The sequence below is a fragment of the Oryctolagus cuniculus genome, chromosome 11 (genome assembly GCF_051225735.1).
Source record: "Oryctolagus cuniculus isolate XC-2025 breed Fujian yellow rabbit chromosome 11, ASM5122573v1, whole genome shotgun sequence".
Lineage (NCBI taxonomy): Eukaryota > Metazoa > Chordata > Mammalia > Lagomorpha > Leporidae > Oryctolagus > Oryctolagus cuniculus.
In genome coordinates this window covers 15,351,519-15,378,981 of record NC_142877.1, presented here as the reverse complement: position 1 = coordinate 15,378,981, position 27,463 = coordinate 15,351,519, and the positions used below count along the sequence as shown (strand labels likewise).

At 53.8% G+C, this 27,463-nt stretch overlaps 1 protein-coding gene across 1 annotated transcript in view; it reads left to right on the top strand.

Annotated features, from left to right (window-relative positions):
* Positions 1 to 13,453: 13,453 nt before the first annotated feature.
* Positions 13,454 to 27,463, top strand: part of MYBL2 (MYB proto-oncogene like 2) — a 31,171-nt gene continuing 17,161 nt past the window's right edge. The window contains exons 1-5 of the mRNA XM_002721063.5: positions 13,454 to 13,673; positions 16,362 to 16,455; positions 22,024 to 22,095; positions 22,875 to 22,967; positions 24,904 to 25,124. Of these exons, the coding sequence (XP_002721109.4) occupies positions 13,654 to 13,673; positions 16,362 to 16,455; positions 22,024 to 22,095; positions 22,875 to 22,967; positions 24,904 to 25,124 (500 nt within the window). The 5' untranslated portion in view covers positions 13,454 to 13,653. The remainder of the gene's footprint in view (positions 13,674 to 16,361; positions 16,456 to 22,023; positions 22,096 to 22,874; positions 22,968 to 24,903; positions 25,125 to 27,463) is intronic.

Below are 27,463 nucleotides of genomic sequence, written 5' to 3'. Positions count from 1 at the left end.
GAGGGCAGTTTTTAAACGCTGTTCCCCTAACAATAGGTTTTGGAGCTCTATATATGCCTTATTGAAATTTAATTTGGGGGCTCACACTGTGGCCCAATGGGTTAAGCCACCACTTGCAATGCCAGCATCCCACAGGGAGCCTGCTTTGTGTCCTGGCTGCTCCACTTCTGATCCAGCTCCCTGTTAATGCACCTGGGAAAGCTGCAGAAGATGGCCCACGTACTCGGGCCCCTGCACCCACATGGGAGAGCTGAAAGGAGTTCCAGGGTCTTGTTTTCTGCTGGCCCAGCCCTGGCTGTGCAGCCATTTAGGGAATGAACCAGCAGATGGAAGATCTTTTGTCTCCTAACTCTGCCTACCAAATAAATAAATCTTTTTAAAAAATTGGGGGCTGGCATGGTGGCCTTGTGGGTTAAGCCACTATCTACAGCCCTGGCATCCATATGGACATTGGTTCATGTCCTGACTGCTTCACCTCCAATCCAGCTCCCCGCCAATGTGCCTGGGAATGCAGCAAAAGATGGTCCAAGTGCTTGGGCCTCTGCACTCACATGGGAAATCTCGAAGAAGCTCCTGGCTCCTGGCTGCAGCCTGGCACAGCCCCCACCACTGCAACCATTTGGGGAATGAACCAGCGGATGGAAGACCTCTTTCTCTGGCTCTACCTCTCTCTGTAACTTTCAAATAAATAAAATAAATCTTAAAAAACTTAAATGGGGGAACCCAAATTTTTTTTTAAGATTTATTTGTGTCGCTCCCCCTCTTCGTGGAGGAACGACACTAAACCCTGCCTAGGTTTCCTATCCGAGTCACGGCACCATTATGTCGCTCCCCCTCTTCGTGGAGGAACGACACAGGACCCTGCGCTGTTCTTTCGTCTGCTCGGCCCTCCCCGGGTTTGCTGCTGGTTCTTCCCGGGTTGGCTACCGTCCCTTCCACCTCCGTGGAAGGGCGGTTCCCCCTGCCACTTTCCCCACTTCCGCGGGGGAGCGGCACACCGCCGGCCAGCTCTCTCGGGGGCTGCTCAGATGTTCCTTCAGATAGATGTTCCTGGTGCATGGTGTCTCTCTCCTCCTTTATAGTCCTCTTCCACCAATCCCAACTCTACTACCCACACGCCGAGTACGCTGCTCTCCTCCAATCAGGAGCAGGATCAGCTCCTGCAGGTCATCACTCAAGTTGGCGAGAGGCAGCTGCGTAGAAGTTGTTACTCCCTTCTCAGCGCCATATTGTGGGAGAGCAGATGCATAGAATAAGTCTTAATTCCAGTAACAGTCTAGTCCGAGTTGCTCCCCACAATTTGAAGTCAGAGTTACACCGAGAGAGGAGAGGCAGAGAGAGAGAGGTCTTCCGTCCGATGGTTCACTCCCCAATTGGCCGCAGTGGCCGGAGCTGCGCCGATCTGAACCCAGGAGCCAGGAGGTTCTTCTGGGTCTCCCACACGGGTGTCGGAACCCAAGCACTTGGGTCATCTTCCACTGCTTTCCCAGGCCACAGCAGAGAGCTGGATCGGAAGTGGAGCAGCCAGAACTTGAACGGGTGCCCATATGGGATGCCGGCACTGCGGGCCGACTGCGCCACAGTGTCGGCCCCATGAGACCCAAAAATTTTAAGTGGTGTGGAGAGGGCTGCCATTTTATCTAGTGGTTAGGACATCCATTGGAATGGCTGCGTCAGGGTTAATTTCCTGCATCCACCCCGATCCTGGCCGGCCCCAGGTGATGGTACTTGAGGTTGGGTCCCTGCCACCCACGAGGGCGCCCTGAATTGCCTCCCAGGCTCGGGCTGCACTGTTGAGGGCCTTTGGGAAAGGAATCCGCGGATGGGAGCTCTTGTCTGTTCTCTGGGCTTCAAATAAAAAAATGGGAAAAAACAGTGTTGGCTACTGAGTTCCCCTCTGGCTAACCCCGGAAACACCTTCTTTCAATGCCTTCAAGAAACATGGAAAAATACCTACTTCAACACGTAGCATCTTGTTACGTGGCACAAATTTTAACCTACAGCCTATTAAGGTATCATTCTAGGCCTGCCCCCCTGCAGCTCACCATCTGATCGCATAGAGAGTTTTAACCCAGTAAGTCTAACGACGACCAAGAGCAGGAAGAGAACTTGTAGGCTAGGAGCTTGCCCAGGGCCGACACACGCTGGGGAGTCGGGCCGACGGCTGGGCGAGGCGGGAGCGGTGACGCCCACACCCCGCCCTTGCTCCCTCTCCTCCTCTGGGTCTCCTGGGCTCCTCCGCGCGACCGAGATGGGAAGCCTAGCGAGAGACCTCAGGTGCCCCGAGGCAGCCTAGACCTGCGTGCCGGCGCCCCCGTGACGTCAGCGCCGCGACTCCCGAGCTGCCCCGCGCGGCGCCAGCGCCGGGCCGTGGGCACCGTGGGTTGCTTTCGTGCCGGCCGTGCTGCCCAACGGCCTAGGGCCTCCAACCTTCGACCTCGGTTCACACCCGGAGCCCCCCGAAGCAGGCCACATCCCTTGCTCCGGGTCACCTGCGAGCGGTGAGGCCTCCCGGGATATTCCAGGGCCAGGATGCTGCCCAGTGCGGAAGTCAGGCCCGGGCTGCTGGACGCTGGACAGTCGCTACCCCGAGAGTACCGTGACTCGAGGACAATGTGTTTATTAGCGTGGCCGCGCGGAGGACGGCGGCTCATCGCCCCCGCATCTGCAGGCCACAGCACGGCTCCTAGAGGACCGCTGGGCTGGAAGTCCCTAAGTCGGAAGGCTGCTAGTTAGCATTGATGAAAATGCGAAAAGGGAACGTCCGTCGGCGGCCCTCCCTGGCGTTGAGCCCTTCCCTTTCTATTTTCGAACAGATTTATTTCTTTGAAAGAATTAACAGGGGTCGGCGCTGTGGCGTAGCGGGTTAACCGCCGCCTACAGGGCCGGCATCGCCGGTTCGAGACCCAGCTGCTCCACTTCCGATCCAGCCCTCTGCTGTGGCCTGGGAAAGCAGCAGCAGAAGATGGCCCAAGTGTTGGGGCCCTGCACCCACGTGGGAGACCTGGAAGAAGCTCCTGGCTTTGAATCGGCCCAGCTCTGGCTGTTGTGGCCATCTAGGGAGTGAACCAGCGGATGGAAGATCGATCAATCGATCGATTTCTCCGTCTCCCTCCCTCCCCTCCCTCTCCCTCTCTGTAACGTTGTCCTTCAAATAAGTAAATAAATCCTTGGGGGCCCGGAGCTGGGCCTATCAGGAGCCTGGAGCTTCTTCCGGATCTCCCGCGTGGGTGCAGGGGCTCAAACACTTGGCCCATCTGCTGCTGCTTTCTCAGGCGCATTGGCTGGGAGCTGGATTGAAAATGGAACAGCCGCCAGCACCGCGCCTCACTAGGCTAATCCTCCGCCTTGCGGCGCCGGCACATCGGGTTCTAGTCCCGGTCGGGGCACTGGATTCTGTCCCGGTTGCCCCTCTTCCAGGCCAGCTCTCTGCTGTGGCCCAGGAGTGCAGTGGAGGATGGCCCAAGTGCTTGGGCCCTGCACCCCATGGGAGACCAGGAGAAGTACCTGGCTCCTGCCATCGAATCAGCGTGGTACGCCGGCCGCAGCGGCCATTGGAGGGTGAACCAATGGCAAAGGAAGACCCTTCTCTCTGTCTCTCTCTCACTGTCCACTCTGCCTGTCAAAAATTAAAAATTGGTCCAGTAACTAGCAGGGACTCCTAAGGTCATGTATGTGGAGCTTGGCCATTGTCCCCCAGAACTTCTGTGTCCTCCAGCATTCCATTTTCTCTACAGCCACTGTCACTTCAGATTGGTTTCTGTCTTGTACATTGACGGCGTTCTCCAGAGTTGTGTATAATTACATCACAGTGTGTTCTCTTTGGCTTCTTGCAGCATAATTAATTTGAAATTCATATATATTGCATTACTCCTTTTTATTGCTGGGTTGTATCCCACTGTATGGATGTTTGTTTTGTATCTCTAATTTATTCACCCAGTTGACATTTGGCTTGTTTGGGGGCTATTACAAATAAAGCTATGTAAAAGTCTGTGTGTGGACAATTTCTTAGAATAGCTGGGTTATAAGTCTTTAAGAATCTGCTAACAGTGTTTCCAAAGTGATTGTACAGTTTGACATTCCCACCAGCAGCACCTGAGAATTCTGCTGGCTCCCATCTTATTTTTTTTTTAATTTTTATTTATTTTTGACAGGCAGAGTGGACAGTGAGAGAGAGAGACAGAGAGAAAGGTCTTCCTTTTGCCGTTGGTTCACCCTCCAATGGCCGCCGCGGCCGGCGCGCTGCGGCCGGCGCAGCGCGCTGATCCGTTGGCAGGAGCCAGGAGCCAGGTGCTTTTCCTGGTCTCCCATGGGGTGCAGGGCCCAAGCACCTGGGCCATCCTCCACTGCACTCCCTGGCCACAGCAGAGGGCTGGCCTGGAAGAGGGGCAACCGGGACAGAATCCGGCGCCCCAACCGGGACTAGAACCCGGTGTGCCGGCGCCGCTAGGCGGAGGATTAGCCTAGTGAGCCGCGGCGCCGGCCCAATTTTTATTTATTTTTGACAGGCAGAGTGGACAGTGAGAGAGAGAGACAGAGAGAAGGGTCTTCCTTTGCCGTTGGTTCAACCCCCTCAATGGCCGCTGCATCCCGCTGATCCGAAGGCAGGAGCCAGGTGCTTCTCCTGGTCTCCCATGGGGTGCAGGGCCCAAGCACCTGGGCCATCCCCCACTGCACTCCCTGGCCACAGCAGAGAGCTGGCCAGGAAGAGGGGCAACCGGGACAGAATCCGGCGCCCCGACTGGGACTAGAACCCGGTGTGCCGGCGCCGCAGGCGGAGGATTAGCCTAGTGAGCCGGCGTGCCGTCCATGCTGGCTGCTGTCTTCACCAGTATGTGGGACGGTGAGTCTTTTTAGCTGTTCTAGTAGGCAGATAAAGCTGATGCTGTTTGAATGTATGTTTCCCTAATAACAAGACATTGAGCATCTTCTCTTTTGCTCTTGCTCCTCGATACCATTTGGGGGAAAACCAATATGATTTGAAGATTGTGATGTGAGAAAAGTGAGAAGTGACTTTCTAAAAAAAAAGAAACTTTTATTTCTTTATAACGGGACTCCCCCATGCACTAGTTTACTGCCCAGATGCCTGCAACAGCTTGGACGAGGCCAGTCTGAAGCCAGGGTCAGGGAACACAATCAGGTCTGCACGTGAGTGGCAGGGACCCAGCCCCTTGAGGTATCACCTGCTGTCTCCCAGCGTGCACATTAGCAGGAAGCCGGAATTGGGAGCAGAGCCAGGACTCAAACCCAGGCACTTCATTTGGGCTTGTAGACACCCCAACTGGCGTCTTAACTGCTGTTTACCCCGGAAGATGACCTGAGTGCTTCCTGATCTTCCTCCCGCCTGCCGTGCACTGTGCCACTCCCTGCATTGGCTGCCTTGGAGATTCCTCCATCACGCAGCTCTAAAGGGCCTTCCGTGACTGCTGGGTGGGTGGTAGGAGCTAATGTTCTGTTGCCTTGGCAACCCTACCGGCTGGTCAACTTCTGGAGACCATGGGTGATTAGAGCATCGCATGACTAGCGACTGGCTGCAACCCAGCTTCAATCTTCATGGTGCATTTTCTTTTTAAAGATTTGTTTGTTTGAAGGGCAGTTACGAGGAGGGGGTGGGGTGGGGATCTTCCATCTGTTGGTTCACTTCCCAGATGGCCACAACCACCAGGGCTGGGCCAGGCCAAAGACAAGTTAGGAGCCTAAGCACTTGGGCCATCCTCCACTCCTTTCCCAGGCAAAGTAACAGAACTGGATTGGAAGCGGAGCAGCTGGGACTCGAACTGGCACCCCAATATGGGAGATCGGGATGTCAGCATTGCAGGCAACATCTGAACCTGCTGCGCCACAACAGCATTTCACAAACATTACTCTTCAACGTTACACTTCAGATGGTGGGTGCTTGGCTTCGTTATCAGCCCTAGCTGTGTGATCAGCTTAACTGAGTTTATATCCTTGTGCTTTAGTTTCCTTTTCTTCAAATGTTACCCGCTGGGGCCAGCGAGATGGCACAGTAGGTAAGGCTACTGCCTGCGATGCTAGCATCCCATGTGGGCACCAGTCCAGCTTCCTGCTGACGATCTGAGAAAAAGCAGTGAAGGCCCTGTCACCCATGAGGGAGACTGGCTGAAGCTCCCAGCTCCTCGCTTTGGCCTGGCTTGGCTCCCACCCAGCCGTTGCTGCCATGTGGGGAGTAAAGCTAATGGAAGACCTTTCTGTAACTCTCACTTTCAAATAAATAAATACATCTTTTAAAAATGTTACCTGCCTCACACAGTGATGAGCATTAAATGCAAAATGGCCATAAAGCTCTTAGTATGGTACCTGGCATATGGTATCTTCCCCAGTAACACTGAACTATTTTTAAAATTATTTATTTGAAAGTCAGAGTTACAGAGATAGAGGAAGAATTAGATCTTCCATCCCTGGTTTACTCCCCAGATGGCCACAACAGCCAGAGCTGTGCAAGCCAGGCTGGAGCCAGGAGCTTCATCCAGGTCTGATGTGCGTGGCAGGGGCCCAAGTACTTGAGCCATCTTCTGCTGCCTTTACCAGGCCATAAGCAGAGACCTGGATAGGAAGTAGGACAGCCGGGATTCAAATCAGTGCCCAAATGGGATGCTGGCGTCTCAGGTGGTGGTTTTACCCACTATGCCACAGTGCTGGCCCCTGAGCTGTTGTTTCCTGATCTGAATACTTTGTTGGTCCCATTTCTACTTTGCTAGTAGTAACCCAGCTCCCTACTTATACACCCGGGAAAGCAGCAGCAGATGGCCAAGTTCTTGGGCCCCTGCACCCAGGTGGGAGACCTGGATGGAATTCCAAGCTCCTGGTTTTGGCTTGACCCAGCCCTGGCCTTTACAGCCATTTGGGGAATGAGCCAGCATATGGAAGGTCTCTCCCTCTTTCTCTGTAACTCTGCCTTTCAAATCAGTCAATCAAATAATTTTTTTAAAGTGTCTGGAAAAATATTCCTTTGCTTCAAAATATTTTTAAAAAGATTTATTTATTTATTTGAAAGGCAGAACCACAGAGAGGCAGAGAGAGAGAGAGAGAGAGAGAGAGAGAGTCTTCCATCTGCTGTTTCACTCCCCAGATGGCCACAACAGCCAGAGCTGTGCCAGTCGGAAGCCAGGAGCCAGGTGCTTCTTCCAGGTCTCCCATGCAGGTGTAGGGGCCCAAGCACTTGGGTCATCCTGTGGGATGCCAGCACCGCAGTGTGGGGAGCAACTGGACTAGACTAAGTTACTGGAATTAAGACTTATTCTATGCATCTGCTCTCCCACAATATGGCGCTGGGAGAGAAGAAAACAGCTTCTACACAGCTGCCTCCAGTTCAGCCAATAAACTGTAGGACTTGCTCCTGATTGGAGAGCAGCGTACTCGGCGTGTGGGCAGCCGAGTTGGGATTGGCGGAGGAGGACTATAAAGGAGGAGAGAGACGGCATGCACCAGGAACATCTAAGGGGAACATCTGAAGGAACACCTGTGCAGCCCCCGAGAGAGCCGGCCGGCGGTGTGCCGCTCCCCTGCGGAAGTGGGGAATGTGGCCAGGGGGAACTGCCCTTCCACGGAGGTGGAAGGGACAGTAGCCAACCCGGGAAGAACCAGCAGCAAACCCGGGGAGGGCCGAGCAGACGAAAGAACAGCGCAGGGTCCTGTGTTGTTCCTCCACAAAGAGGGGGAGCGACACCGCAGGTGGAGGATTAATCTAATGCACCATGGCACTGGCCCCATTTTTTTTTTAAATTTATTTATTTTAAAGAGTTATAGAGTGAAGGAGAGGTAGAGAGAGAGAGAGAGGTCTTCCATCCACTGGTTCACTCCCCAATTGGCCGCAAAGGCCCAGCTGCACTGATCTGAAACCAGAAGCCAGGAGCTTTTTCCCGGTCTCCCACGTGGGTGCAGGGGCCCAAGGACTTGGGCCATATTCTGCTGCTTTCCCAGGCCATAGCAGAGAGCTAGATTGGAAGTGGAGCAGCCAGGACTTGAACCAGTGCCCATATGGGATGCTGGCGGGGCAGGCGGCAGCTTTACCTGCTATGCCACAGTGCCAGCCCCTAAGTAACAGAATTTCTGCCACCCTAGTGGGAACCTGGTTTGAGAGCTGGGTCCAGTTCCAACTGTTGTGGGCATTTCGGGGATTGAGTCAGTAGATAGGTGCTCTCTCTCAAAATAAATAGGTAAAAATAAACTCAAGCTAAAAAACGTGCATGGTGAGAAAACACTAAAATTGCAGGTGGGGGAAGGGTGGGAGGACAGGAACGGGAAGTTCTCAATAGGTGGAGGGGAAGGCCTCAGCCAGAGGGCCTGTGACCCTGCTTATTTACCTGGCATCTGTCTGTTCCGTGTCCAGCCCGGTGCTGGCCCCAGGCATTCAGAGTCGGTCTTATCCTTGTCTTTCCAACACAGGGCCAGGCCCTAGGTCTGGAGCCTGAGGTGGGACAGACCATGGAATGACCAAATGGCTGGAGCCTCCCTGTCCAAGGATGACACAGCTTGGAAAAGATTTGCAGCTGAGTTCACTCTGCAAGTTATTATCAGACCTGTGCCCAGGGGGCTTCGCCCTGGACGCCGGAGTCCTCTTTCCAGGGCCTGTGTGCTGGATGACAACCGCAGAGCACACGCCTGCAGACATCAACAGATTCTATCTGGCATCAGAGTGATCTTCCTGCAGCCTGCCTCGCCACTGGCTCCAGGCTCCCACAGCTCCGCTTTATTGGTCAAATGGCCCCAGTTTGTTTCCAGGTGGACTCTGCAGGTGCTCCCTACCTCTTGCCTTGGGCAAAACACCTGCCCCACGGGGCCAGATCCGGCCTGTGTCTGAAATGGGACTAAAAATCCATGTAAGAGTATGTGTTGCATGCAAAGCAGCTTCCTAGGCCTCAAGGGACAAGTGTGAGGGCAATGGAAGGATCACAGTAGTAATAATGCTAACAGTAGTATAGTAGTTTAATTTAATACATAATATAGCCAGGGACTGTTCTCTGCACTGTGAGCTTTTAAGTTATTTAATTCTATAACCACCTTTTTAAATTTTTTTTTTTTTATTTTTTGACAGGCAGAGTGGACAGTGAGAGAGAGAGACAGAGAGAAAGGTCTTCCTTTGCCATTGGTTCACCCTCCAATGGCCGCCACGGCCAGCGCGCTGTGGCAGGCACACCGCGCTAATCCAAAGGCAGGAGCCAGGTACTTCTCCTGGTCTCCCATGGGGTGCAGGGCCCAAGGACTTGGGCCATCCTCCACTGCACTCCCTGGCCACAGCAGAGAGCTGGCCTGGAAGAGGGGCAACCGGGACAGAATCCGGCGCCCTGACCGGAACTAGAACCTGGGGTGCTGGCACCGCAAGGTGAAGGATTAGCCTAGTGAGCCGCGGCGCCGGCCTACAACCACCTTTTAAGTAGGTACCAATGTAGTGATTAGGAACAGAATGTTGGGGCTCAGGACACAAAATGTGACTACAGGAGACCAGAATGTGCCACTCTACAATATATGAGGACATTTCAAAAACGTTTTGTGGAAGGGGCTGGTGTGGTGGTGCTGTGGGTTAAGCTGCCACCCACAATGCCGGCATCCCATATGAGCACCAGTTGGAGTCCAGACTGCTCCATTCCCAATCTGGCTTCCTACCAATGTGCCTGGGAAAGCAGTGGAAGATGGATGATTGCTTTGGCCCCTGCCACCCACATGGGAGACTCGGATAGAGTTCTGGACTCCTGGCTTGGACCTGGCCCAGCCCAGCCCAGTGCTGGCAGTTATGGCCATTTGGGTAGTGAACCAGCAGATGCAAGGTCTTTCTCTGTCTCTGTCTCTCTAACTCTGCCTTTCAAATAAGTTAAATCATTTAAAACATTTTGTGGAAAATAGAATTAAAAAGTTTATTTTGGTGTGAAAAAATTTTGAAATCCATGTACACCAGAGGTCTTCAAAGTTCACTAAAAAAAGATGTATTACGACAAAACCTGTGTGGATTTCACAAATTTTTCTCAAAAGTGAACTTTAAAAAAAATTTGGGGGGACCAGCATTGTGGCACAGTGGATTAAGCAGATGACTGTGACGCCAGCATCCATATGAGAACTGGTTGAGGTCCTGGCTGCTCCACTTCCGATCCAGCTCCCTCTTAACATGCCTAGGAAAGCAGTGGAGGATGGTCCAGTGCCTGGGCCCCTGCCACCCGCCTGGGAAACCCAGATGGGAGTTTCTGGCTGCTGGCTTCAGCCTGGCCCAACCCTGGCTGTTGTGACCATCTAGGGAGTAAGCTAGCATATGGAAGAACTCTGTCTCTCCCTCCTTCTCTTTGTAACTCTTTCAAATAAATAAATAAATAAATCTTTAAAAACTTATTTATTTGAAAGGAGGAAAAGCAGTGGGGGAGCAGGCTGGCTTCTCTAGTGGGGACTTAACCTGCTGTGTCACAATGGCCCCTAAACTAAACATGCCTTTTTTTTTTTTAAGAGTAGTAGAGTGTGAGAGAGAGAAAGGGACACAGAGGGGGATCTTCCAGGCTGAAGCCAGAAGCTCTGTCTGGGTCTCCCACAAGGATGGCAAGGGGCGAAGCAGAGATGCATGAGCAGGAAACTGGATTGGAAGCGGACCAGCAGATACTCAAACCAGGACTCGGGATGTGGGAGTCCAGCATCTCAAGCAGTGGCTTAGCCTGCTGTGCTACACGGCTGGACCCTAAATTATCATTTTACAAGGGAGGGGGAGGGGAAGGGGGAGAAGGAGAGAGATCTGGGCCATCTTCCATTGCTTACCCAGGCGCATTAGCAGGGAGCTGGAGCAGAACTGGAGCAGCCGGGACATGAAGCAGTGCCATACGGGATGCTGGTATCATAGCAGCATTACCTGCTCTGCCACAACACCAGCTCCTTAAACTTAAACTTATCCTTTAATTCCTTTTTCCGCAGACTTTTTGACGTACGCTGGTACTTTTTTTTTTTTTTGGGGGGGGGGCATGTGGTTGTCTGAAAGAAACTATAGATACCAGAGTGGCCCTGAGAAACCATCTTCTGTAAAGGAACCACGCACCTTACGGGAAATTTAGTAAAGTAGCTGAAACGAAGAAACTCCTACCACCTGGGAGCCCTCCACTGCAAAACCGGACAACCTCCGCCCAGCGTTCAGTTCCTCTGCGCACCCTCCCACCCCCACCCCCACCCCAGCAGCACCACGCCCAGCCCCCTCCCACAGCACACAGTGCTATAAGAGCTTCAGTCATCTGACCAATTCTCAAGTGCATATGCACGAAATTAAATGTTTTTTTTCCTCTTGTCGGTCTTGTGTCAATTTCACTCATAGCTCAGTGAACCTTAGAAGGATGGAGGAACCCATTTTCCTCTCCTTTGCAATACATTGCCCAAGTGCGGGGACTTTTGTGCCTCAGTTTCTCCATCTGCTTGAAGGAGTAATATTAGTATCTAAGACACCAGGATGTTAATAAGGATTAAATGAATTAAAATTTATGCACAGGGAACAGGTGCTTGGGACACCCTCCTACAATATCAGAGTACCTGGGTTCAGTTCCTGGCTCGGCATCTGATTTCAGCTTCCTACTAACGTAGGGGCAGCAGGTGACGAGGTGATGGCTCAGGTAGTTAGAGCCTTGCCACCCAGTGGGAGACCCCCATGGAGTTCTGGGCTCCTGGCTTTAGCCTTGTGCAGCCCTGGCTGTTGAGGCCGGTTGGGGTGGGGGAGGAAAGCAGCAGTTGGAAGATCTCTCTCCCTTTCAAATACATTTTAAAAAAATTAAACTTTATACAGAGAACTGGCCAGTACAGATGCAGAGACAGGGTGCACAGGGAGCCAGGCGTTTTGTCTGTGATCAGGAAACCTGTAAGTGGTGGACTGGGAATGGAACCCCAGGAAGTCTGGCTAGCAGTGCCCAGGGACCGTCCACGCGAGTTACTTTAAGAGGGGAGTGGGTGAGCCGGCGCCCCGGCTCAATAGGCTAATCCTCCGCCTTGCAGCGCCGGCACACCGGGTTCTAGTCCCGGTCGGGGCACCGGATTCTGTCCCGGTTGCCCCTCTTCCAGGCCAGCTCTCTGCTGTGGCCCGGGAGTGCAGTGGAGGATGGCCCAAGTGCTTGGGTCCTGCACCCCATGGGAGACCAGGAGGAAGTACCTGGCTCCTGCCTTCGGATCATCGTGGTGATCAGCAGCAGCCATTGGAGGGTGAACCAACAGCAAAGGAAGATCTTTCTCTCTCTCTCTCTCTCTCCACTCTGCCTGTCAAAAAAAAAAAAAAAAAAAAAAAAAAAAAAAAAAAAAAGAGGGGAGTGGGTGAGGAAGCCTTGAATCAAGTGCTGTAGAAGCGCGAGGTCAGTCTGGTTCTCCGTGGCTGCCTGGTCTGCCCAGCAGGACAACCGGAGGCCTTGGCGGGGGCTGGGAGGCTGGGCTTGGGCCTGGGCTGCCCTGGCTCCTGCTCTTGGAGTTCATTTAGCTTCATCACAGCTCTCCTGCTAGGAAGCCCACCCCAGCCAGACACACTGTAGGTACTCAGTAAACGAAGGTCTAAAATGGAAAATCCTTGCTAAACGTCTAGCAGTTCAAGCAGGTGGTATCCAGAGCTTAAGTCAGCACACCTTTACCTGGGGCCTTCTACGGCAGGTCGCGTTCTGGGCTCTGGGACACTGGGGTGACCCGAAAGCTGCGAGGATCTCAGAGTGCTCACGGTTCAAAGGAGCAGACGGACAGAGCCACACACAGATGGTGGGCAGGGGACAGGAAGTTTCCAGGTGGAAGGGCAGCGCTTCCAGGTCCCAGGGCCGGCGCAACCCAGCGCCAGGAGGCTGCTGCCTTCGGCCAGGAGCAATCCGGCCCGCGGGCCATATCCGAGACCACTCCGCCTGGCCGCCGCAGGCGGGTCTCCACATTCACTCTACAGTAGGCTAATTTTTAAGTCCATGCTTTTGTCTCGCCTGCGGATGCTGTAATTATCCAAATGGCCTTTGGCAGAAAAAATGGTGCCCTACCCCGCCAGGGTTAGGTGAATCCTGTCAGCCTGACTCCGGAGGGAGGAATTTACCCTGCAGGAGAGGCGAGATGTCCAAGTTCCTGAGACACAAGGGCGGACTCGCGTTCCACGAGGGTCGTTCCGAAGCAGGAGACGAAGCTGGGCTGGGGGCGCGGGCCCAGCGGCGGCCAGGTGGGGCTGAGGGTCCGCCCTGGGAGACGCTGCAGCTTGGGTTTTGCCTGCGCGTGGCTTCCGCCCGGCCTCTCATCCCCGCGGTGCGCTCCCTCTTCTCAGTCCTCGCCGGGAGGGCCACTCCCAGACCGTCCGCGCTGGGCACTGGGCCCCGGCAAGGTGCAGCCACCTGCCAAGGCGCTTAGGCATCGCCGTCGCCCCGCCCCGGCCCGCGTCGCCCCGCCCCCGGCCGCGTCGCCCCGCCCCGGCCCGCGTAGTCCCGCCCTCGCGCCCGCGCGCCAGGCCCGGGCGGCGCCGACGCGCTTGGCGGGAGATAGAAAAGTGCTTCTGTGCGCGCCGGCCCAGCTGCAGTTCCTCTGAGCGAGCGGTGCGACCTGTGGACGTGCTGAAGCCGCCGAGCGCGGCCCGGGGCCCGGAGCGGCCGGAGCAGCCCGCGTCCTGACCCCGGCCCGGCCCCCGCTCCGGGCTCAGCCGGCGGGCGGGCGAGCGCGGCGCGGCCCGGGCCGGGGGGGATGTCTCGGCGGACGCGCGGGTGAGCCGAACCGGGCGGGCTGGGGACACCTCCCCTCCCCCCGCAGCTCCCTCCCCACCCCCGCACCGCCACCCTCTCCAGAGGTCCCGGATAGGGGCAGGGAGGGGATTCTCGCGGGTAGTGGAGCGCCCCGGGCCCCCGAGGCGGGGGGCGCGCGCAACGCCGAGGGGCTCCTTGGGGGCCCTTCGCTCGGTTCCCTGGACCTGCTGAGCCTCGGGGCCGGGCCGCGCGGGTCTCCTGGGCCTCGGGCCAAGTCCGGCGTGATGTCATCTGTCTCCCGCCTAATTGCGGGGTGGGGGTGGGACGGCCGGAGTCAGCTGGGAAGGCCTTCGCTGGGCTGGGAGGCGACCTCCCGGTTTGGGTCCCGTTTGCCGGTGAGTTCCGGGGTGCTGGCTCTCGCGTCCTGAGAGGGGTGCCCGGGCGAGGAGGGGGCTCCTTTGTCTCCTGCTTGCGTGCTGCGCCCCGGCGCGGTGTTGTCTCCGAGACCTCTCTTCCCGGCAGCCGGGGTGGAGAGACCGACGAGGCGGAGACGGCTCTGCCCGCGGCCCCTGGGGCGAAAGCAGGAACTGCGGTCTCCATTTTAGTCCCCCCAGAGAATACGCGGCGGCCTGGAGCCCAGCCCCGCGTCTGCAGCTACACCTGTGTGCCCCAGCCGCGGTGCCCTAGGAGCTGGAGGTGTTTGTCCCCTCGGGCTGGGGGTGTGGGAGTGGTAATTCCCCGTGGAGCCTGTTCTTGGGAGGGGCGTCTGGTCCCCGGAAGGGTGGTCGAGGCCCCCGAGCCAGGGACCGACTTCCTTAGGCGCCAGGTTCCAGGGCCACAGCAGTGCCCAGTGGTTTCCTGGTCAGGCACTTGAAAGATGTTTATTGCTGGAGTGATGGCCCTGGGCTGACCCCAGGTTCTCCGCTGCTGCTCCCCTGGGGCTCAATGGAGCACTGTTCAGTGGCCTGGGCACTCTGGTGCCCCCGTGCCCCACTTCCGGCCGGGCCTGTGACTCGCCCTGCCCAGGAGCAGAGCCCAGCACCCCGAGGGGCTCTCACTGGCCTCCGCTTTTCCAGGCTGGGGTTCGGGGGTGAGGGCTTAAAGGTGTGGCGCTCAGGGGGTTCTCAGAGCCTTGCCTCCTGGACTTGGCAGGTGGCATAACCACCGTGCGCCTCAGTTTCCCCTGCGTTAAATGGAGCCAGTGAGAGTGAGTGCACTTCCTGTCAGGAGGGGCCTGGGAGCACCTTCCTCCCCTCCCTGTCTTGGCGGTCTTTGCCTGTTTGGTGTTGGTGGAGGATCCAGGAATTGGGTTAGGAATGACAGGCAAGGTAGAATTCCAATCCTTCCGTGACTCGATGTATTGCTGAGTTCAGACACCATCCCTTCCTCTCCTACGCAAAAAAAAAATGTAATCAGCATGTCTTATCAACTGATAGCAGCTCTGCACATTCATTCATTCATGTATCCAGTCCTTGCCCGAGCGGACATTTCTTTTTTTAGAGTTACAGACAGTGAGAGGGAGAGACAGAGAGGTCTTCCATCTGCTAGTTCACTCCCCAAATGGCCACAACAGCCAGAGCTGGGTTGATCCGAAGTCAGGAGCTTCTTCTGGGTCTCCCATGCGGGTGCAGGGGCCCAAGGACTTGGGCCATCTTCCACTGCTTTCCCAGGCCACAGCAGAGAGCTGGATCGGAAGAGGAGCAGCTGGGATTAGAACCGGCACCTGTATAGGATGCCAGCACCACAGGCAGAGGATTAACCTCCTGAGCCACAGTGCCGGCCCGTGTGCAGACATTTCTAAAGGGGTTGTGGTGCCAACTTCGGTGCAGGCCCAATGGAGACAGCAGTGGGTGGTGGTAGGATGAGCAGTTTCAACATAAGGGCTTGAGAGAGGAGTTTGCAGCGTGCCGTGGGAGCAGAAGAGGGACTGGGACAAGCAGTGCAGAGCTTTGGAGAAGGCATGGGACGCAAAGGAAGCCGCCTGCCTTCTTTTGGGCACAGAGGCCCGTATTTCCCTGCTTCTGTGGGAATCTGTGGCCCTTCCCCGTTTACAAATGCCCAGCCTGGAAACATCGTCCACAGGTGACCTGATGCAGGACCTCCCTGGGGGATTCCAGTCTTGATGTCCGTGGAGGAGATAGTGGGAGCCGATAAGCTGAATACAAATGAGGACTTTTGGAGCACTTGGGAAATTGCCTGTTAGACAGTAAACGCATCCAGAATTCAAAGTTGCTTATGATTTTTTTTCCTCCATTAACTATGCCTTTGTTTAGGGAAATGCAAAAATAAGCAACTATTGCGAGAATGTATTTAAAATGTTTTTCCCAAATAAGTAATAATAAAATCCTGGTGCCTAAGTATTATAGCCATCATCAGTTTTAATCTGTAAGTCTCAAATGGCAAAATATTAAAGTGGGGGTCTGGCTTTGAGTATCGTACTGTTCATGAAATCTTAGCTTTTTTTTTTTTTCTTGTTGCATTTGAAATCAGTAAAGTGGTCCTGAAAATAAAAGAACAGAAAAAATTAAGCCTATAACCCTATTCAGTTAAAAATGAGGAAGGCAGAAGTGCTCGTATTTTCAGAAGCAGGAAAAGTAAAAGCTCACTTCTCCCAAACCTGTTGCTCAGTTGGGCCGGCCGCTGGCCACACACCTTTGCTGTGTAAGTGTAGATGTGCTGCCCTTGACCTTCAGTGTGCCCTCCCCACAGGGAGGAGCTGGATGAGCTGCACTGCCAGGACACCGACTCCGACGTGCTGGAGCAGAGAGACAGCAAGTGCAAGGTGAAATGGACCCATGAGGAGGTGAGTGAGAACGCGGCTCTGGCCTTGGGGGTGAGGGTTCCTGGCAGCCCGGGGCCCAGCTGTAGAGCTGAGCCGGGGGGCTGTCAGTCCTGAGGGTGCAGGAAGCCCTCTCAGGGCCCTCACTGTAGTGTCCCTGGAGCTGGCATGTGCCATCCCGTCATGGATGCTGGCTGTACTTTTATTCCCCCTTAAGACTGATTTATTTGAAAGGCTGAGCATCACTGAGACTGGGTAGCTTGAACCCAAGTGTTCAGGCATCTTCCACTGCCTGCCTGCATTAGCAGGGAGCTGGATGGGGAGTGAAATAACCGGGACTTGAACCAGCGCACAAATGGGACGTGAGTGTCCCAGGTGCTGGCTGAGCCTCTGCATCACCACTCACCTGGATTTGTCCTGCCCTATTGCTGGATAGTATTCCATGATAGGTACACACAGCATGTTTGACTCGTTGATGGATGCTTGGATGTTAACGGTTTTTAGCTGTTGTGGATAGTGCCGTTACGGGGATTCTGGCTAAGTCTTTGTGTGGGTGTATTTTCATTTCTCTAGGAAAGATATTTAGATAGGGTTATGGAATAGGTGTATGTTTAGCTTTATAGAAACAGACCTTTTTTTTTTTTTTTTTTAAGGTTTATTTATTTGAAAGAGTTACACACAGAGAGAAGGAGAGGCAGAGAGAGGGAGGGAGGTCGGGAGGTCGGGAGGTCTTCCACCTGCTGGTTTACTCCCCAATTGGCCGCAACAGCTGAAGCTGCGCCGATCCGAAGTCAGAAGCCAGAAGCTTCTTCCGGATCTTGCCGTGCAGGTGCAGGGGCCCAAGGACTTGGGCCATCTTCTGCTTTCCCAGGCCATAGCAGAGAGCTGGATTGGAAGTGGAGCAGCCGGACTTGAACTGGGACCCATATGGGATGCCAGCACTGCAGGCGGCAGTTTTACCCGCTATGCCACAGAGCCAGCCCCTAGACCTTTTTCTTAACAGGTTCCTGCTGGCCTTTTTTTTTTTTTTTTTAAGTTTTATTTATTTAAAAGAATGATATGGAGAGAGAGAGAGAGAGAGAGAGAGAGATGGAGAGATCTTCCATCCACTGGTTCACTCCCCAAATGGTCCTAACAGCCAGGGCTGGGCTAGGCTGAAGCCAGGAGCCTGGAACTCCATCTAGATCTCCCGCATGGGTGTCCAGGATACTTGGGCCATCGTCTGCTTCTTTCCCAGACACATTAACAGGAGGCTGGATTGGAAGTGGGCTGTTGGGGCTCAAAAAACTGTATGCTGTGTTACTGGATGCTAGTGTTGAAGGCAGCAGCTCAACCCGTTTTGCCACAGTGCTGGCCCCTGGCCTTATCTTTTTTTTTTTTTTAAAGTATTTATTTATTTGAAAAAGTGACAGATCTTAAGGCCGGCACCGCGGCTCACTAGGCTAATCCTCCTCCTTGAGGCGCCGGCACACAGGGTTCTAGTCCCGGTTGGGGCACCGGATTCTGTCCCGGTTGCCCCTCTTCCAGGCCAGCTCTCTGCTGTGGCCAGGGAGTGCAGTAGAGGATGGCCCAAGTCCTTGGGCCCTGCACCCCATGGGAGACCAGGATAAGTACCTGGCTCCTGCCATCGGATCAGCGCGGTGCGCCGGCTGCAGTGCGCCGGCCGCAGCGGCCAGTAGAGGGTTAACCAGTGGCAACGGAAGACCTTTCTCTCTGTCTCTCTCTCTCACTGTCCATTCTGCCTGTAAAAAAAAAAAAAGAAAAAGTGACAGATCTTTCATCTGCTGGTTTAATTTCCAAATGGAGGCAACAGACAGGGCAGTCCAGGCCAAAGCCAGCAGCTGGGAATTCTCTCCCCTTCTCCCACGTGGGTAGCAGGGACGCAAGTACCTAAGCCATCACCTGCTGCCTCCCACACATTAGCAGGAAGCTGGAGCCCAGGCACTCCAGTACAGGTGCCGCTGTGCCACAGTGCCCGTGCCAGACCTTTTTATTCTACCTCTGTTTCCTTTGATATGTTTAATTTTGCAGGTTTTTTATTTTTGGCTGTTTGTGGTTTTTTTTTTTTGTCTTTAATGTACTGGATGATTGTAAAACCCTCTTCATTGTTTAAGAAGTTTGTTCAGATGTGTGCTGAGCAGATCTTTTCTGTTCATCCCACTGGGGTCCAAGGAGGGAAGATGTCACGTGTTCAGCTCCTGCGGCTCAGGAGAATACACGGATTGGTTCTTCATCCAGAGCGGGACGCGCGTCATCCTGGTCTTCGCAGGACCTCGCGACGGCCGGGGTGGTGTCCGTTGTGCTCCTGTTGTACCTGCATTCTTGTCTTGCACAAGGCTCGTGGCACACGGGGGCTGAGAGTCGCCTGTCCCCGTGAGAGCCGGGAGCGTACAGATACCTGTGCTAGGAGAGGTGACTTCCTTGAAGGGCTTAGGGAAAGTTCATGGAGAACGTGGCCTTCGAGCCTGGGTGAGAATTTGGAAATTCAGCCCCCAGGAAGACAAGCTGTGTAGAGAGTTTGGGGTGTGTCCCAGCAGGAAATGCCATAGCGCCCAGAGTCGATTGGAGGGGAGGGTCCTTGAAGGGGCAGAATGGTTGATGCCGATGAAAAGATAGAATAGGACCAACCCCTGGAAGGCCCTGAGGTTCTGCTGTGAAGTGTTGGGCTTGTTCCACTGGCACTGTGAGTTTTTTTTCCCCCTTCTTAAAGATTTATTTATTTGAGAGGCAGAGAGAGAGAGCTGTCTTCCATCTGCTGATTCACTCCCTAAATGGCCACAGTGGTCAGAGCTGAGCTGATCTGAAGCCAGGAGCCTGGAGCTTCTTCTGATTTTCCCGCATGGGTGCAGGGGCCCAAGCACATGGGCCATCTTCTGCTTTCTGATGCCATAGCAGAGGGCTGGATTGGAAGTGGAGCATCCGGGACTAGAACCAGTGCCCATATGGAATTCCGGCACTGTAGGTGGAGGCTTAGCCCACTACGCCACAGCTCCGGCCCCAGGAAGTGAGGTTTTAAAGCAGGGGAGCCCTGCCTCCTGGTTTGGACAGCTACCCTGTCCCTCTCTACGTCCCCTGGCTAAGGGAAGCTTTCCTTCTGTTTTATATGCACTAATCTGTGTAGGTAGCTAGGAGTAGACATTGGGGCGGCATTGGGCTAAGAGATTGGTGTGGGGGCCTGTGTTGTGGCTTAGCAGGTTCAGCCACAACCTGCCGTGCTGGTGGTTCAAGTCTACTTCCGATCCAGCTCCCTGTTAACGCACCTGGGAAAGCAGTGTGGGAGATGGCACAGGTGCTTGGGCCCCTGTGCCCATCTGGGAGACCTGGATAGTTCTAGTTCTGGCTTCAGCCTGGCCCAGCCCTGGCCTTAACCCTTTCTCAGGGCACAGTATGGCAGTGTTAAGTATTCCCCATGGTCTACGGGGCAGCAGATCTTAGGAAGCTTTCTGTTTTCTGAGAAATGAAACTCTTACCTTTTGGGCACTAATTCTCTCCCCAGCCCTTGGCTGCTAGGTGCCTGCTTTCTGTTTCTGTGGCTTTGACTGCTCTAGGTACCTCGTGACTGGAAGCACACAGTACTTGTCCTTCTGTGACTGGCTTATTTCATGGAACAAAATGTCCTCAAGGGTTGTCCCTGTTCCATCTAGTATGTTTCAGAATTTCCTTTTTTTTTTTTTTTTTTTAGTTTGCCTTCTTTTTAATTAGAGATTTGTTTATTTACTTATTCAAATGGCAGAGTGACAGAGCAAGAGAGACAGAGCTTCCATCCACTGGCTCATTCCCCGAATTGCTGTTGACAGCTGGGGCTGGACCAGGCAGAAGCCAGGAGCTCAGAGCTCCATCCAGGTCTTGCACGTGGGTGCAGGGGCCTGAGCCGTCTCCTGCTCTGCTAGTCACATTAGCAGGAAGCTGCGTCGGGGCCGAATAGCCCGGGACTCGAACCCACACTTTGATATGAGATGCTGGTGTGGCAAGTGGTGGTTTAATCCGTTGTGCCACATTAGCCTCTGTTTTTCTTCATTTTTTTTTAAGACTGGGTCATATTTCATTGATGTCTTTACCATGTTTTCTTTGTGTATATCATATTTTTTAAAAATTTTACTTATTAGACAGAAATCTTCCATATGCTGATTTACTCTCAATGCCTCTAACAGCTGGGGCTGGGCCAGACCAAAACCAGGAGCCAGGAATTTCATTCAAGTCTCCTGCATGGGTGTCAAGGACTCAGGTACTTGAGCCATCATCTGCAGTTCTCCTAGAGTGCACATTGTTAGCAGGAAGCTGGAATAGGAGCAGAGCTGGGATTTGAACTCAGGCACTCTGATATGAGAAAGTGTGTCCCAAGTGACATATTTTTTTTTTTTAAGATTTATTTATTTATTTATTTGAAAGGCAGAGTTACAGAGAGGCAGAGAGACAGAGAAATCTTCTATCTGCTGGTTTACTCTCCAAATGCCCACTACAGTTGGAGCTGGGCTGATCTGAAGCCAGGAGCCTGGAGCTTCTTCCAGGATTCCCGTGCGGGTGCGGGGGCCCAAGGACTTGGGCCATCCTCCACTGTTTTCCCAGGCACATTAGCAGGGAGCAGCGTTGGAAATGGAGCAGCTGGGACTTGAACCGGTGCCCATATGGGATGCTGGCAGTGCTGGCAGTAGCTTTACCTGCTACACCACAGCGCCAGGCCCCCCAAGTGCCATCTTAACTGCTATTCCAAATACTCCTATATACTTTATTTCTATAAAATTGAGAAATACTTTATATACAATCAACTGCCATTCGACGTACAGCTCAGTGAATTTCACAGGTGCTTGTTTACAGCCACGAATAGCAGCAGTCACGTTCCAGAACATTCCACTACCCCCAACACAGTCCTCGCTCTCCTTGCTGTCTCTTGTGTCCGACCACTGGCTTCCTTTTTGTTCCTGTATCTTAGTTCACATCTTCTAGATTCCGTGTGCGTGGAATGATCCGGTATGTCCCCGTTTATGTCTGACCTATCAGGATCCCGAGATGCACGTTGTGTGACAGTAGCTCCTCTTCAGGAGAACGTGTCTTCTGCCTGCTCTCAGTTCTGCCCATGGCTACCCCACCTCCAGAGCCGAGTCCTGTCACCCCGGGCCTGGGTGCAGTATTGGCCTCGCATGTCCATTCTGCCTCCTTCCATCCCCTTTCCTGCCTTGCAGCAAGCACGTTGGAGCCCTTGTCACAAGCCACTGGACCGTAAACGCCCACTGCTCGGATGCCGCGGTGGCTTAGCCTGCTGCAGAGGCGTCAGTTTTGTGTGAGGCCTGGTCCCTGCCGTCCCTCCAGAACCATCTCGCGTCCCTTGTTCACTTGAGTCCAGTGTTCCAGCTTTGTGTTCCCATTACTGTGGATCTCTTTGTGTCTCTGAGCTTTCGATGAGCTCTCCCTAGACCATAAGCCCCGCGGGGTTGCTGCCTGCCGCTGTGACTGCCATGCCTGGCGCGCAGTAGGTGGTCATTTTAAGCCGGGATGGAAGGACGGAGCTGTTCTTGGAGGGGCTGCTGTTGGGGGCGCCTGGGAGGCGGCCTCCTGCACCGTGTGCGCTGAGCTCTGTCTTCCTCGTGTTGGCAGGACGAGCAGCTGAGGGCCCTGGTGAGGCAGTTCGGACAGCAGGATTGGAAGTTCCTGGCCAGCCACTTTCCTGTGAGTATGGCAGGGGTTCTTGCCGACCTACCACTGTGCCGGGGACAAGCTTCCTGCCAGGGAGAAGGCGAGGGAGTTCTTACCAGTTCCCTCCAAAGGAGAACCACGTAAAAGATGACTGTGTTCATGGGACCTTGCTTCCCAGAGGCGAAGCCTCGGCCCACAGCTGCCTCGTGTGTCCGGGGCTTTGCGGGGTTTGTAGCTGTGGCCAGTGACATGCTTATTTGCATTGCTTCGTGCACTGCTGGAGCGGATGGGTGCTGGGTTCCTCAACAGTGAGGCTGCAGCTGGGGGCAGGTGGTGCTTCCGCCGGCTGCGGCTGCACAGTAAGGCCCTGCAGCCACCCCACCCCCAGGCTGCAGGTGTCTGCTCTCTGGCTTACTGCCTGGGTCCCCGGGGCCACTAGAGGTCGGAGCCACCAGAGCCCTTTTGTCCACATTGTTCATCTGCTTCTCTTCCATGTGGTGCTTCAGAAATAGAAACACTCTCCCAAAAGAAAGCAGGGATCTGGAACCTCATGAGTCTGTTACAGGCTTGGCAGGGGTGGCTGCCTATGTGGGTAGTGGGAGGTGATCTTCTACAGGGGCCCGAACCTGTCCCCGTCTGCAGCAAAGGGAAGCCACGCGTGTCCTCGTGTGTGAGCCTGCAGTGTGTGGTGGGGGTGGTGGGGGTGGCATACACCGGGCCCTGAACCCCTGAGCCCAGTGCTCCAAAGGGTCCCAGCCCATGGATCAGGAGTTCTCACAGGTTCCTGAATGTTCTTCCTGTTCGCTTCCCAGAACCGCACTGACCAGCAATGCCAGTACCGGTGGCTGAGAGTTTTGAATCCAGATCTTGTCAAGGGGCCCTGGACCAAAGAGGAGGACCAGAAGGTAACTCAGCCACCTGTATTCAGTGGGCCTTCACCCACCTGCAGGGCAGCAGGCACCGTTGTGGGCATGTCCATGCACATGAACCTGGGAGTGAGCCAGCCTGCGATCAGCCCGGGTGTCCCCACAGTGTCCAGTTCGAGGCCCCAGGTCCTGATCCAGAGGGTCTCCAGTCAGGAGCTGGGGCTGTTGGGCAGAACACTCAGCTTCTTGGTCCCTGTAGTAGGGTTTTTGTGAAGGTTGGACAGGTGATGCACGGGAGGGGTTTGTGTGGTCCCTGCACCAGCTGAGCTTACAGAGGGTGGCAGGTGCTATTTTCTTGTTATAACGGCGACTGTGCCTGGTGAACCGTTTTCCTGGGCACTGAGCCTTGTAAATGCTGTGTCCTTTTGATCACAGTCGTGTGAATGGGTACAAGGGGACATCAAGGCTCAGAGTAGGGTGCCCCCAAGCTAGGAAGAGGCAGCACCGGGACCCCCTGGGCTAATTCTCAGGAGTCTTCTCTCTGGTTCTTCCTGAAACCAGCCCAGAGAATGCCACTGCACTGGCAGGCGCAGCCCAGGGAGAAGAGGGAGGTGAGAGGACTAGATGTTTTATTATTATTTTAAATTTAGCTTTTTTCATTTTATTTGAAAGGCAAAGAGATATTTCATAATCTGGTTCATTCCCCAAATGCCTACAATTGCCAGGCCAAAGCCAGGAGACAGAAACTTCATCTGGGCTTCCACTGTGGGTGGCAGGAACACAAGTACTTGAACCGTCTGCTACTTCCCCGGGTGCGCATTAGCAGTAGCTGAATCAGAAGGACAGCAGCCGGGACTCAGACCAGGCCCTTAGACACCGGATGTGGGCATCACAAGCAGTGGCTTAACCTGCTGCACTGTGACATCCACCCCAGGTTTGTTTTTAAGGGATTGTAAGTCTTAATTTTAGGCGGGGGCTTTGTGGCGCGGTGGGCCAAGTCTCTGCTTGGAGCACCTGCATCCTTTATTGGAGTGCTGGTTCCAGTCCTGGCTGCTTCATTTCCCATTCAGCTGTCTCCTAATGTGTCCTGAGAGGCATTGGATGATGGCCCATGGTGCTGGGGTCCCTGCCACCCCTGTAGGAGACCCAGATGGAGTTCTAGGCTCCTGGCTTTGGCCCGGCCCAACCCTGACTGTTGCAGGCATATGGGGAGTGAGTCAGCAGGTGGAAGTTCTGTATCTCTCTCTGTCCCTCTCACTCTTTCAAGTACATGAAAATAAATAGTAAAAAAATCAAAATGATACGTGGTTGCTATGAAAACTAAGACCATACAGAAGTGAAATAGGGTATTTCCCCATCGAAATCGTTTTGCCGTGAAGTGCCCACTCTTCCTGTGTGTACGGGAAAGCGTGTCGAGAATTCAGGAGGGGCCTGGTTGGCCGGGAAGCTGCGAACGTTGTGGTTTGTGTTTTGAGCAACGTGACAGTCGGCCCAGGTTGGCCAACCAAGCCTAGCACAGTGACTTGGACTGTCCCTCTCTTGATTGCCAAAAATGTGCTGGATAGCCTTGTGGCAGCCCTGGTGTGGCTGGGGAGGGTCTGTCCCTGACCTTGGTTCACGTGGATATGCTGTGGGGCATGAGCCTTGGTGCCATGTCTTGGACCCCTGTGTGTAGGTCCTCTGACTGCTCTTTTGTACTCAGTGTGTTGATTGGATTGTGCCCCGAGAAGGGAGATAGGACCCTGACTCCTTTTTCTTTCTCTGACACTTTGGGCCCCTGTCCCAGGTGCTGGGTGACAGGGACATGGTAACATCCTGGGGTAGGTACCTGTGGACTCCGACAGCCATCGTGATGGCTTCCGTGTTGTCCCGTGCCCTGGGGTTGGTGGTGTTTCTCAGGGCCATAGTGATGTGCCAGTGCTGGAGTCGGGGCAGGGCGGGGGGGTCCCACTGGCCTCACAGAAGCCTCTCCCAGGTTATCGAGCTGGTCAAGAAGTACGGCACGAAGCAGTGGACACTGATCGCCAAGCACCTGAAGGGCCGGCTGGGGAAGCAGTGCCGTGAGCGCTGGCACAACCACCTCAACCCTGAGGTGAAGAAGTCCTGCTGGACCGAAGAGGAAGACCGCATCATCTGCGAGGCCCACAAGGTGCTGGGCAACCGCTGGGCCGAGATCGCCAAGATGCTGCCCGGGAGGTGAGCCTGCCCTGGAGCTGGGGGCTGGGCCGTGCAGGGTGGTGTTCCTGGGCAGTGACGGCCGCGCTCAACTCGGGGGCTTTCTCAGGCTACTGTAGTTCTGTGCTCTCCTCTAACCCCCAGCCTCAGCCATAGGGCCTCCAGAGCACTCATGGGAATGGTGGGTTCCCCCAAGAAGGCCTTGACTTCTGTTGTCTATAAGGACAGACAGCGCCACACGTGGCCTCAACCAGAAACCAACTGGGGGGCCTGGAGTGAATTGTTCTGATCCCAACTCGTCTCCTTGGTCAGCCCCTTCCTTCTGGATTTCTCTCTTTTAGCCCATGTAAAATGATCTGGGAGAGTATGGGGTGATGGACTTTAAGGAAATAAAAGGACAAGTTCAGGTAGTAAGTACTATACTCTAAAAGGATTATAGTGAAAACATTAGTTCCGGGTCTCCACTTTCTACTAAAACAGACTCTTTTTTTTTTTTTTTTTTTTAAGTTTTTCTGGTATTTCCTCCACATTTCTATATTATGTTATCGTAATCATATATGTTGGTTTTCTGCCACAGGACATTTCACTTTCTTAGACTTCACTCCTGCCCCTCCCCATTGCTTCAGTATCCTGCCATCACTTTTAGTTAAAACAGCAGTGTTTGCAGTATTACGACCCTGTAAGTCAGTCAGTTACTGAAGCTAACTTATCCAGGATTATACTGTCATGTCTGACACCTGTTTTTCCCTGGAATTGGCGATTGCTTTGGTTTTTCATTCATGTAGTTTTTGATAACAGCTGTTGATTTGTTGGGGGCCCACTGCGTCCTGGGAGCATCGGTCAGTGCTGTTTTCCGGTGCCCAGGGCATCCTGGGTGACGCATCTGCCCCTGTTTCCCTCTGAGAACCCTCCTTTAGAGCCCAGCTTGTCCATCCTGCGGCCGTGGGCGGAGCTCTGGTGTCATCCTGGAGCAACCTGCTCCTCTCCTGTGCTGGATCCTCCTTTTTATGAGGTTTCTCTTCTGGCTTTTGGTGGAGTGCATTCTTCTGAGATCTGTACAGGGAGATAGGTTTTTGGTAATTTCATATTCAAAAAAGTCTTCTTTCTACCTAATTTTTAAAAAAAACTTCTAGAGTTTATTTTCATTTTATTTGGAAGGTAGAGAAGAGAGACAGATCTTGAATCTGCTTGTTCTCTCCCCAAATGTCAGTTGCTCCATTTCCAATTCAGCTCCCTGCTAATGGCCTGGGAAAAGCAGCAGTGTGGGCATCCCATGTAGGCGCTGGTTCAAAACCCGGATACTCTGCATTTAGGATGAGAAGAGGTTCAGGGGGCACTGTGACGTAGTGGTGCACTGTGACGTAAAGCCACCGCCTGCAGTTTTGGAATCCCCTATGGAAGCCAGTTCGAATCCTGGCTGCTCCACTTTGGATTCAGTCCCTTGTGTTTTTTTTTTTTTTTTTTTAAAGATTTATTTATTTATTTATTTATTTGAAAGTCAGTTACACAGAGAAAGAAGGAGAGGTAGAGAGAGAGGTCTTCCATCCGCTGGTTTATTCCCCAGTTGGTCACAGCAGCCAGAGCTGCACTGATCCAAAACCAGAGGCCAGGAGCTTCTTCCGGGTCTCCCACATGGGTGCAGGGGCCCAAGCACTTGAGTCATCTTCTGCTGCTTTCCCGGCCATAGCAGAGAGCTGGATCAGAAGTGGAGCAGCTGGGACTCGAACCGGTGCCCATTTGGGACACCGGCACTGCAGGCCCCCATACTTTACAAGTTATTTTATTTGAAAGGCCAAGAGACAGATGGAAAGAGATTTTTCTGTCTGTTGGTTCACTCCCTAAATTACCACAACAGCTAGGACTGGGCCAGGCTGAAGCTAGCAGTCCAAAGTTCATCTGGTTCTCCCACAAGGGTGGCGGGAGCCCATGTACCTGAGCCATCATCTACTGCCTCCCAGTATCTGCATTAGCAGGAGGTTGGATTGGAAACACAGTAGCCAGGACTCAAACCAGTGTCCTGTGTCATTGGGTGCTGGCATCCCAGCCGACAGCTTAACCTGCTGCACTGTAAGGCCCGCCCTGGTGCAAATAAGTTTTGAAATCTGTGCATATGAGGGGGTCTTTAAAAAGTTTGTGAAAAATGCATGTTATGGGAAAATTATGTGGATTTTTAAATTTTTTTTTTGCATCCAGATTTATCCCCTCCCCTCCACCAAGATTGATTTTTTTTTTTTTTTAAAGAAAGAGATACAGAGTGAGGGGAAGATTTTTGGTCTACTGGTTCATTCCTCAAATGGCTGGAGCTGTCAGGTCTGGGCCAGGCTGAAGATGGTAGCCTGGAACTCCGTGTGGGTGGCAGG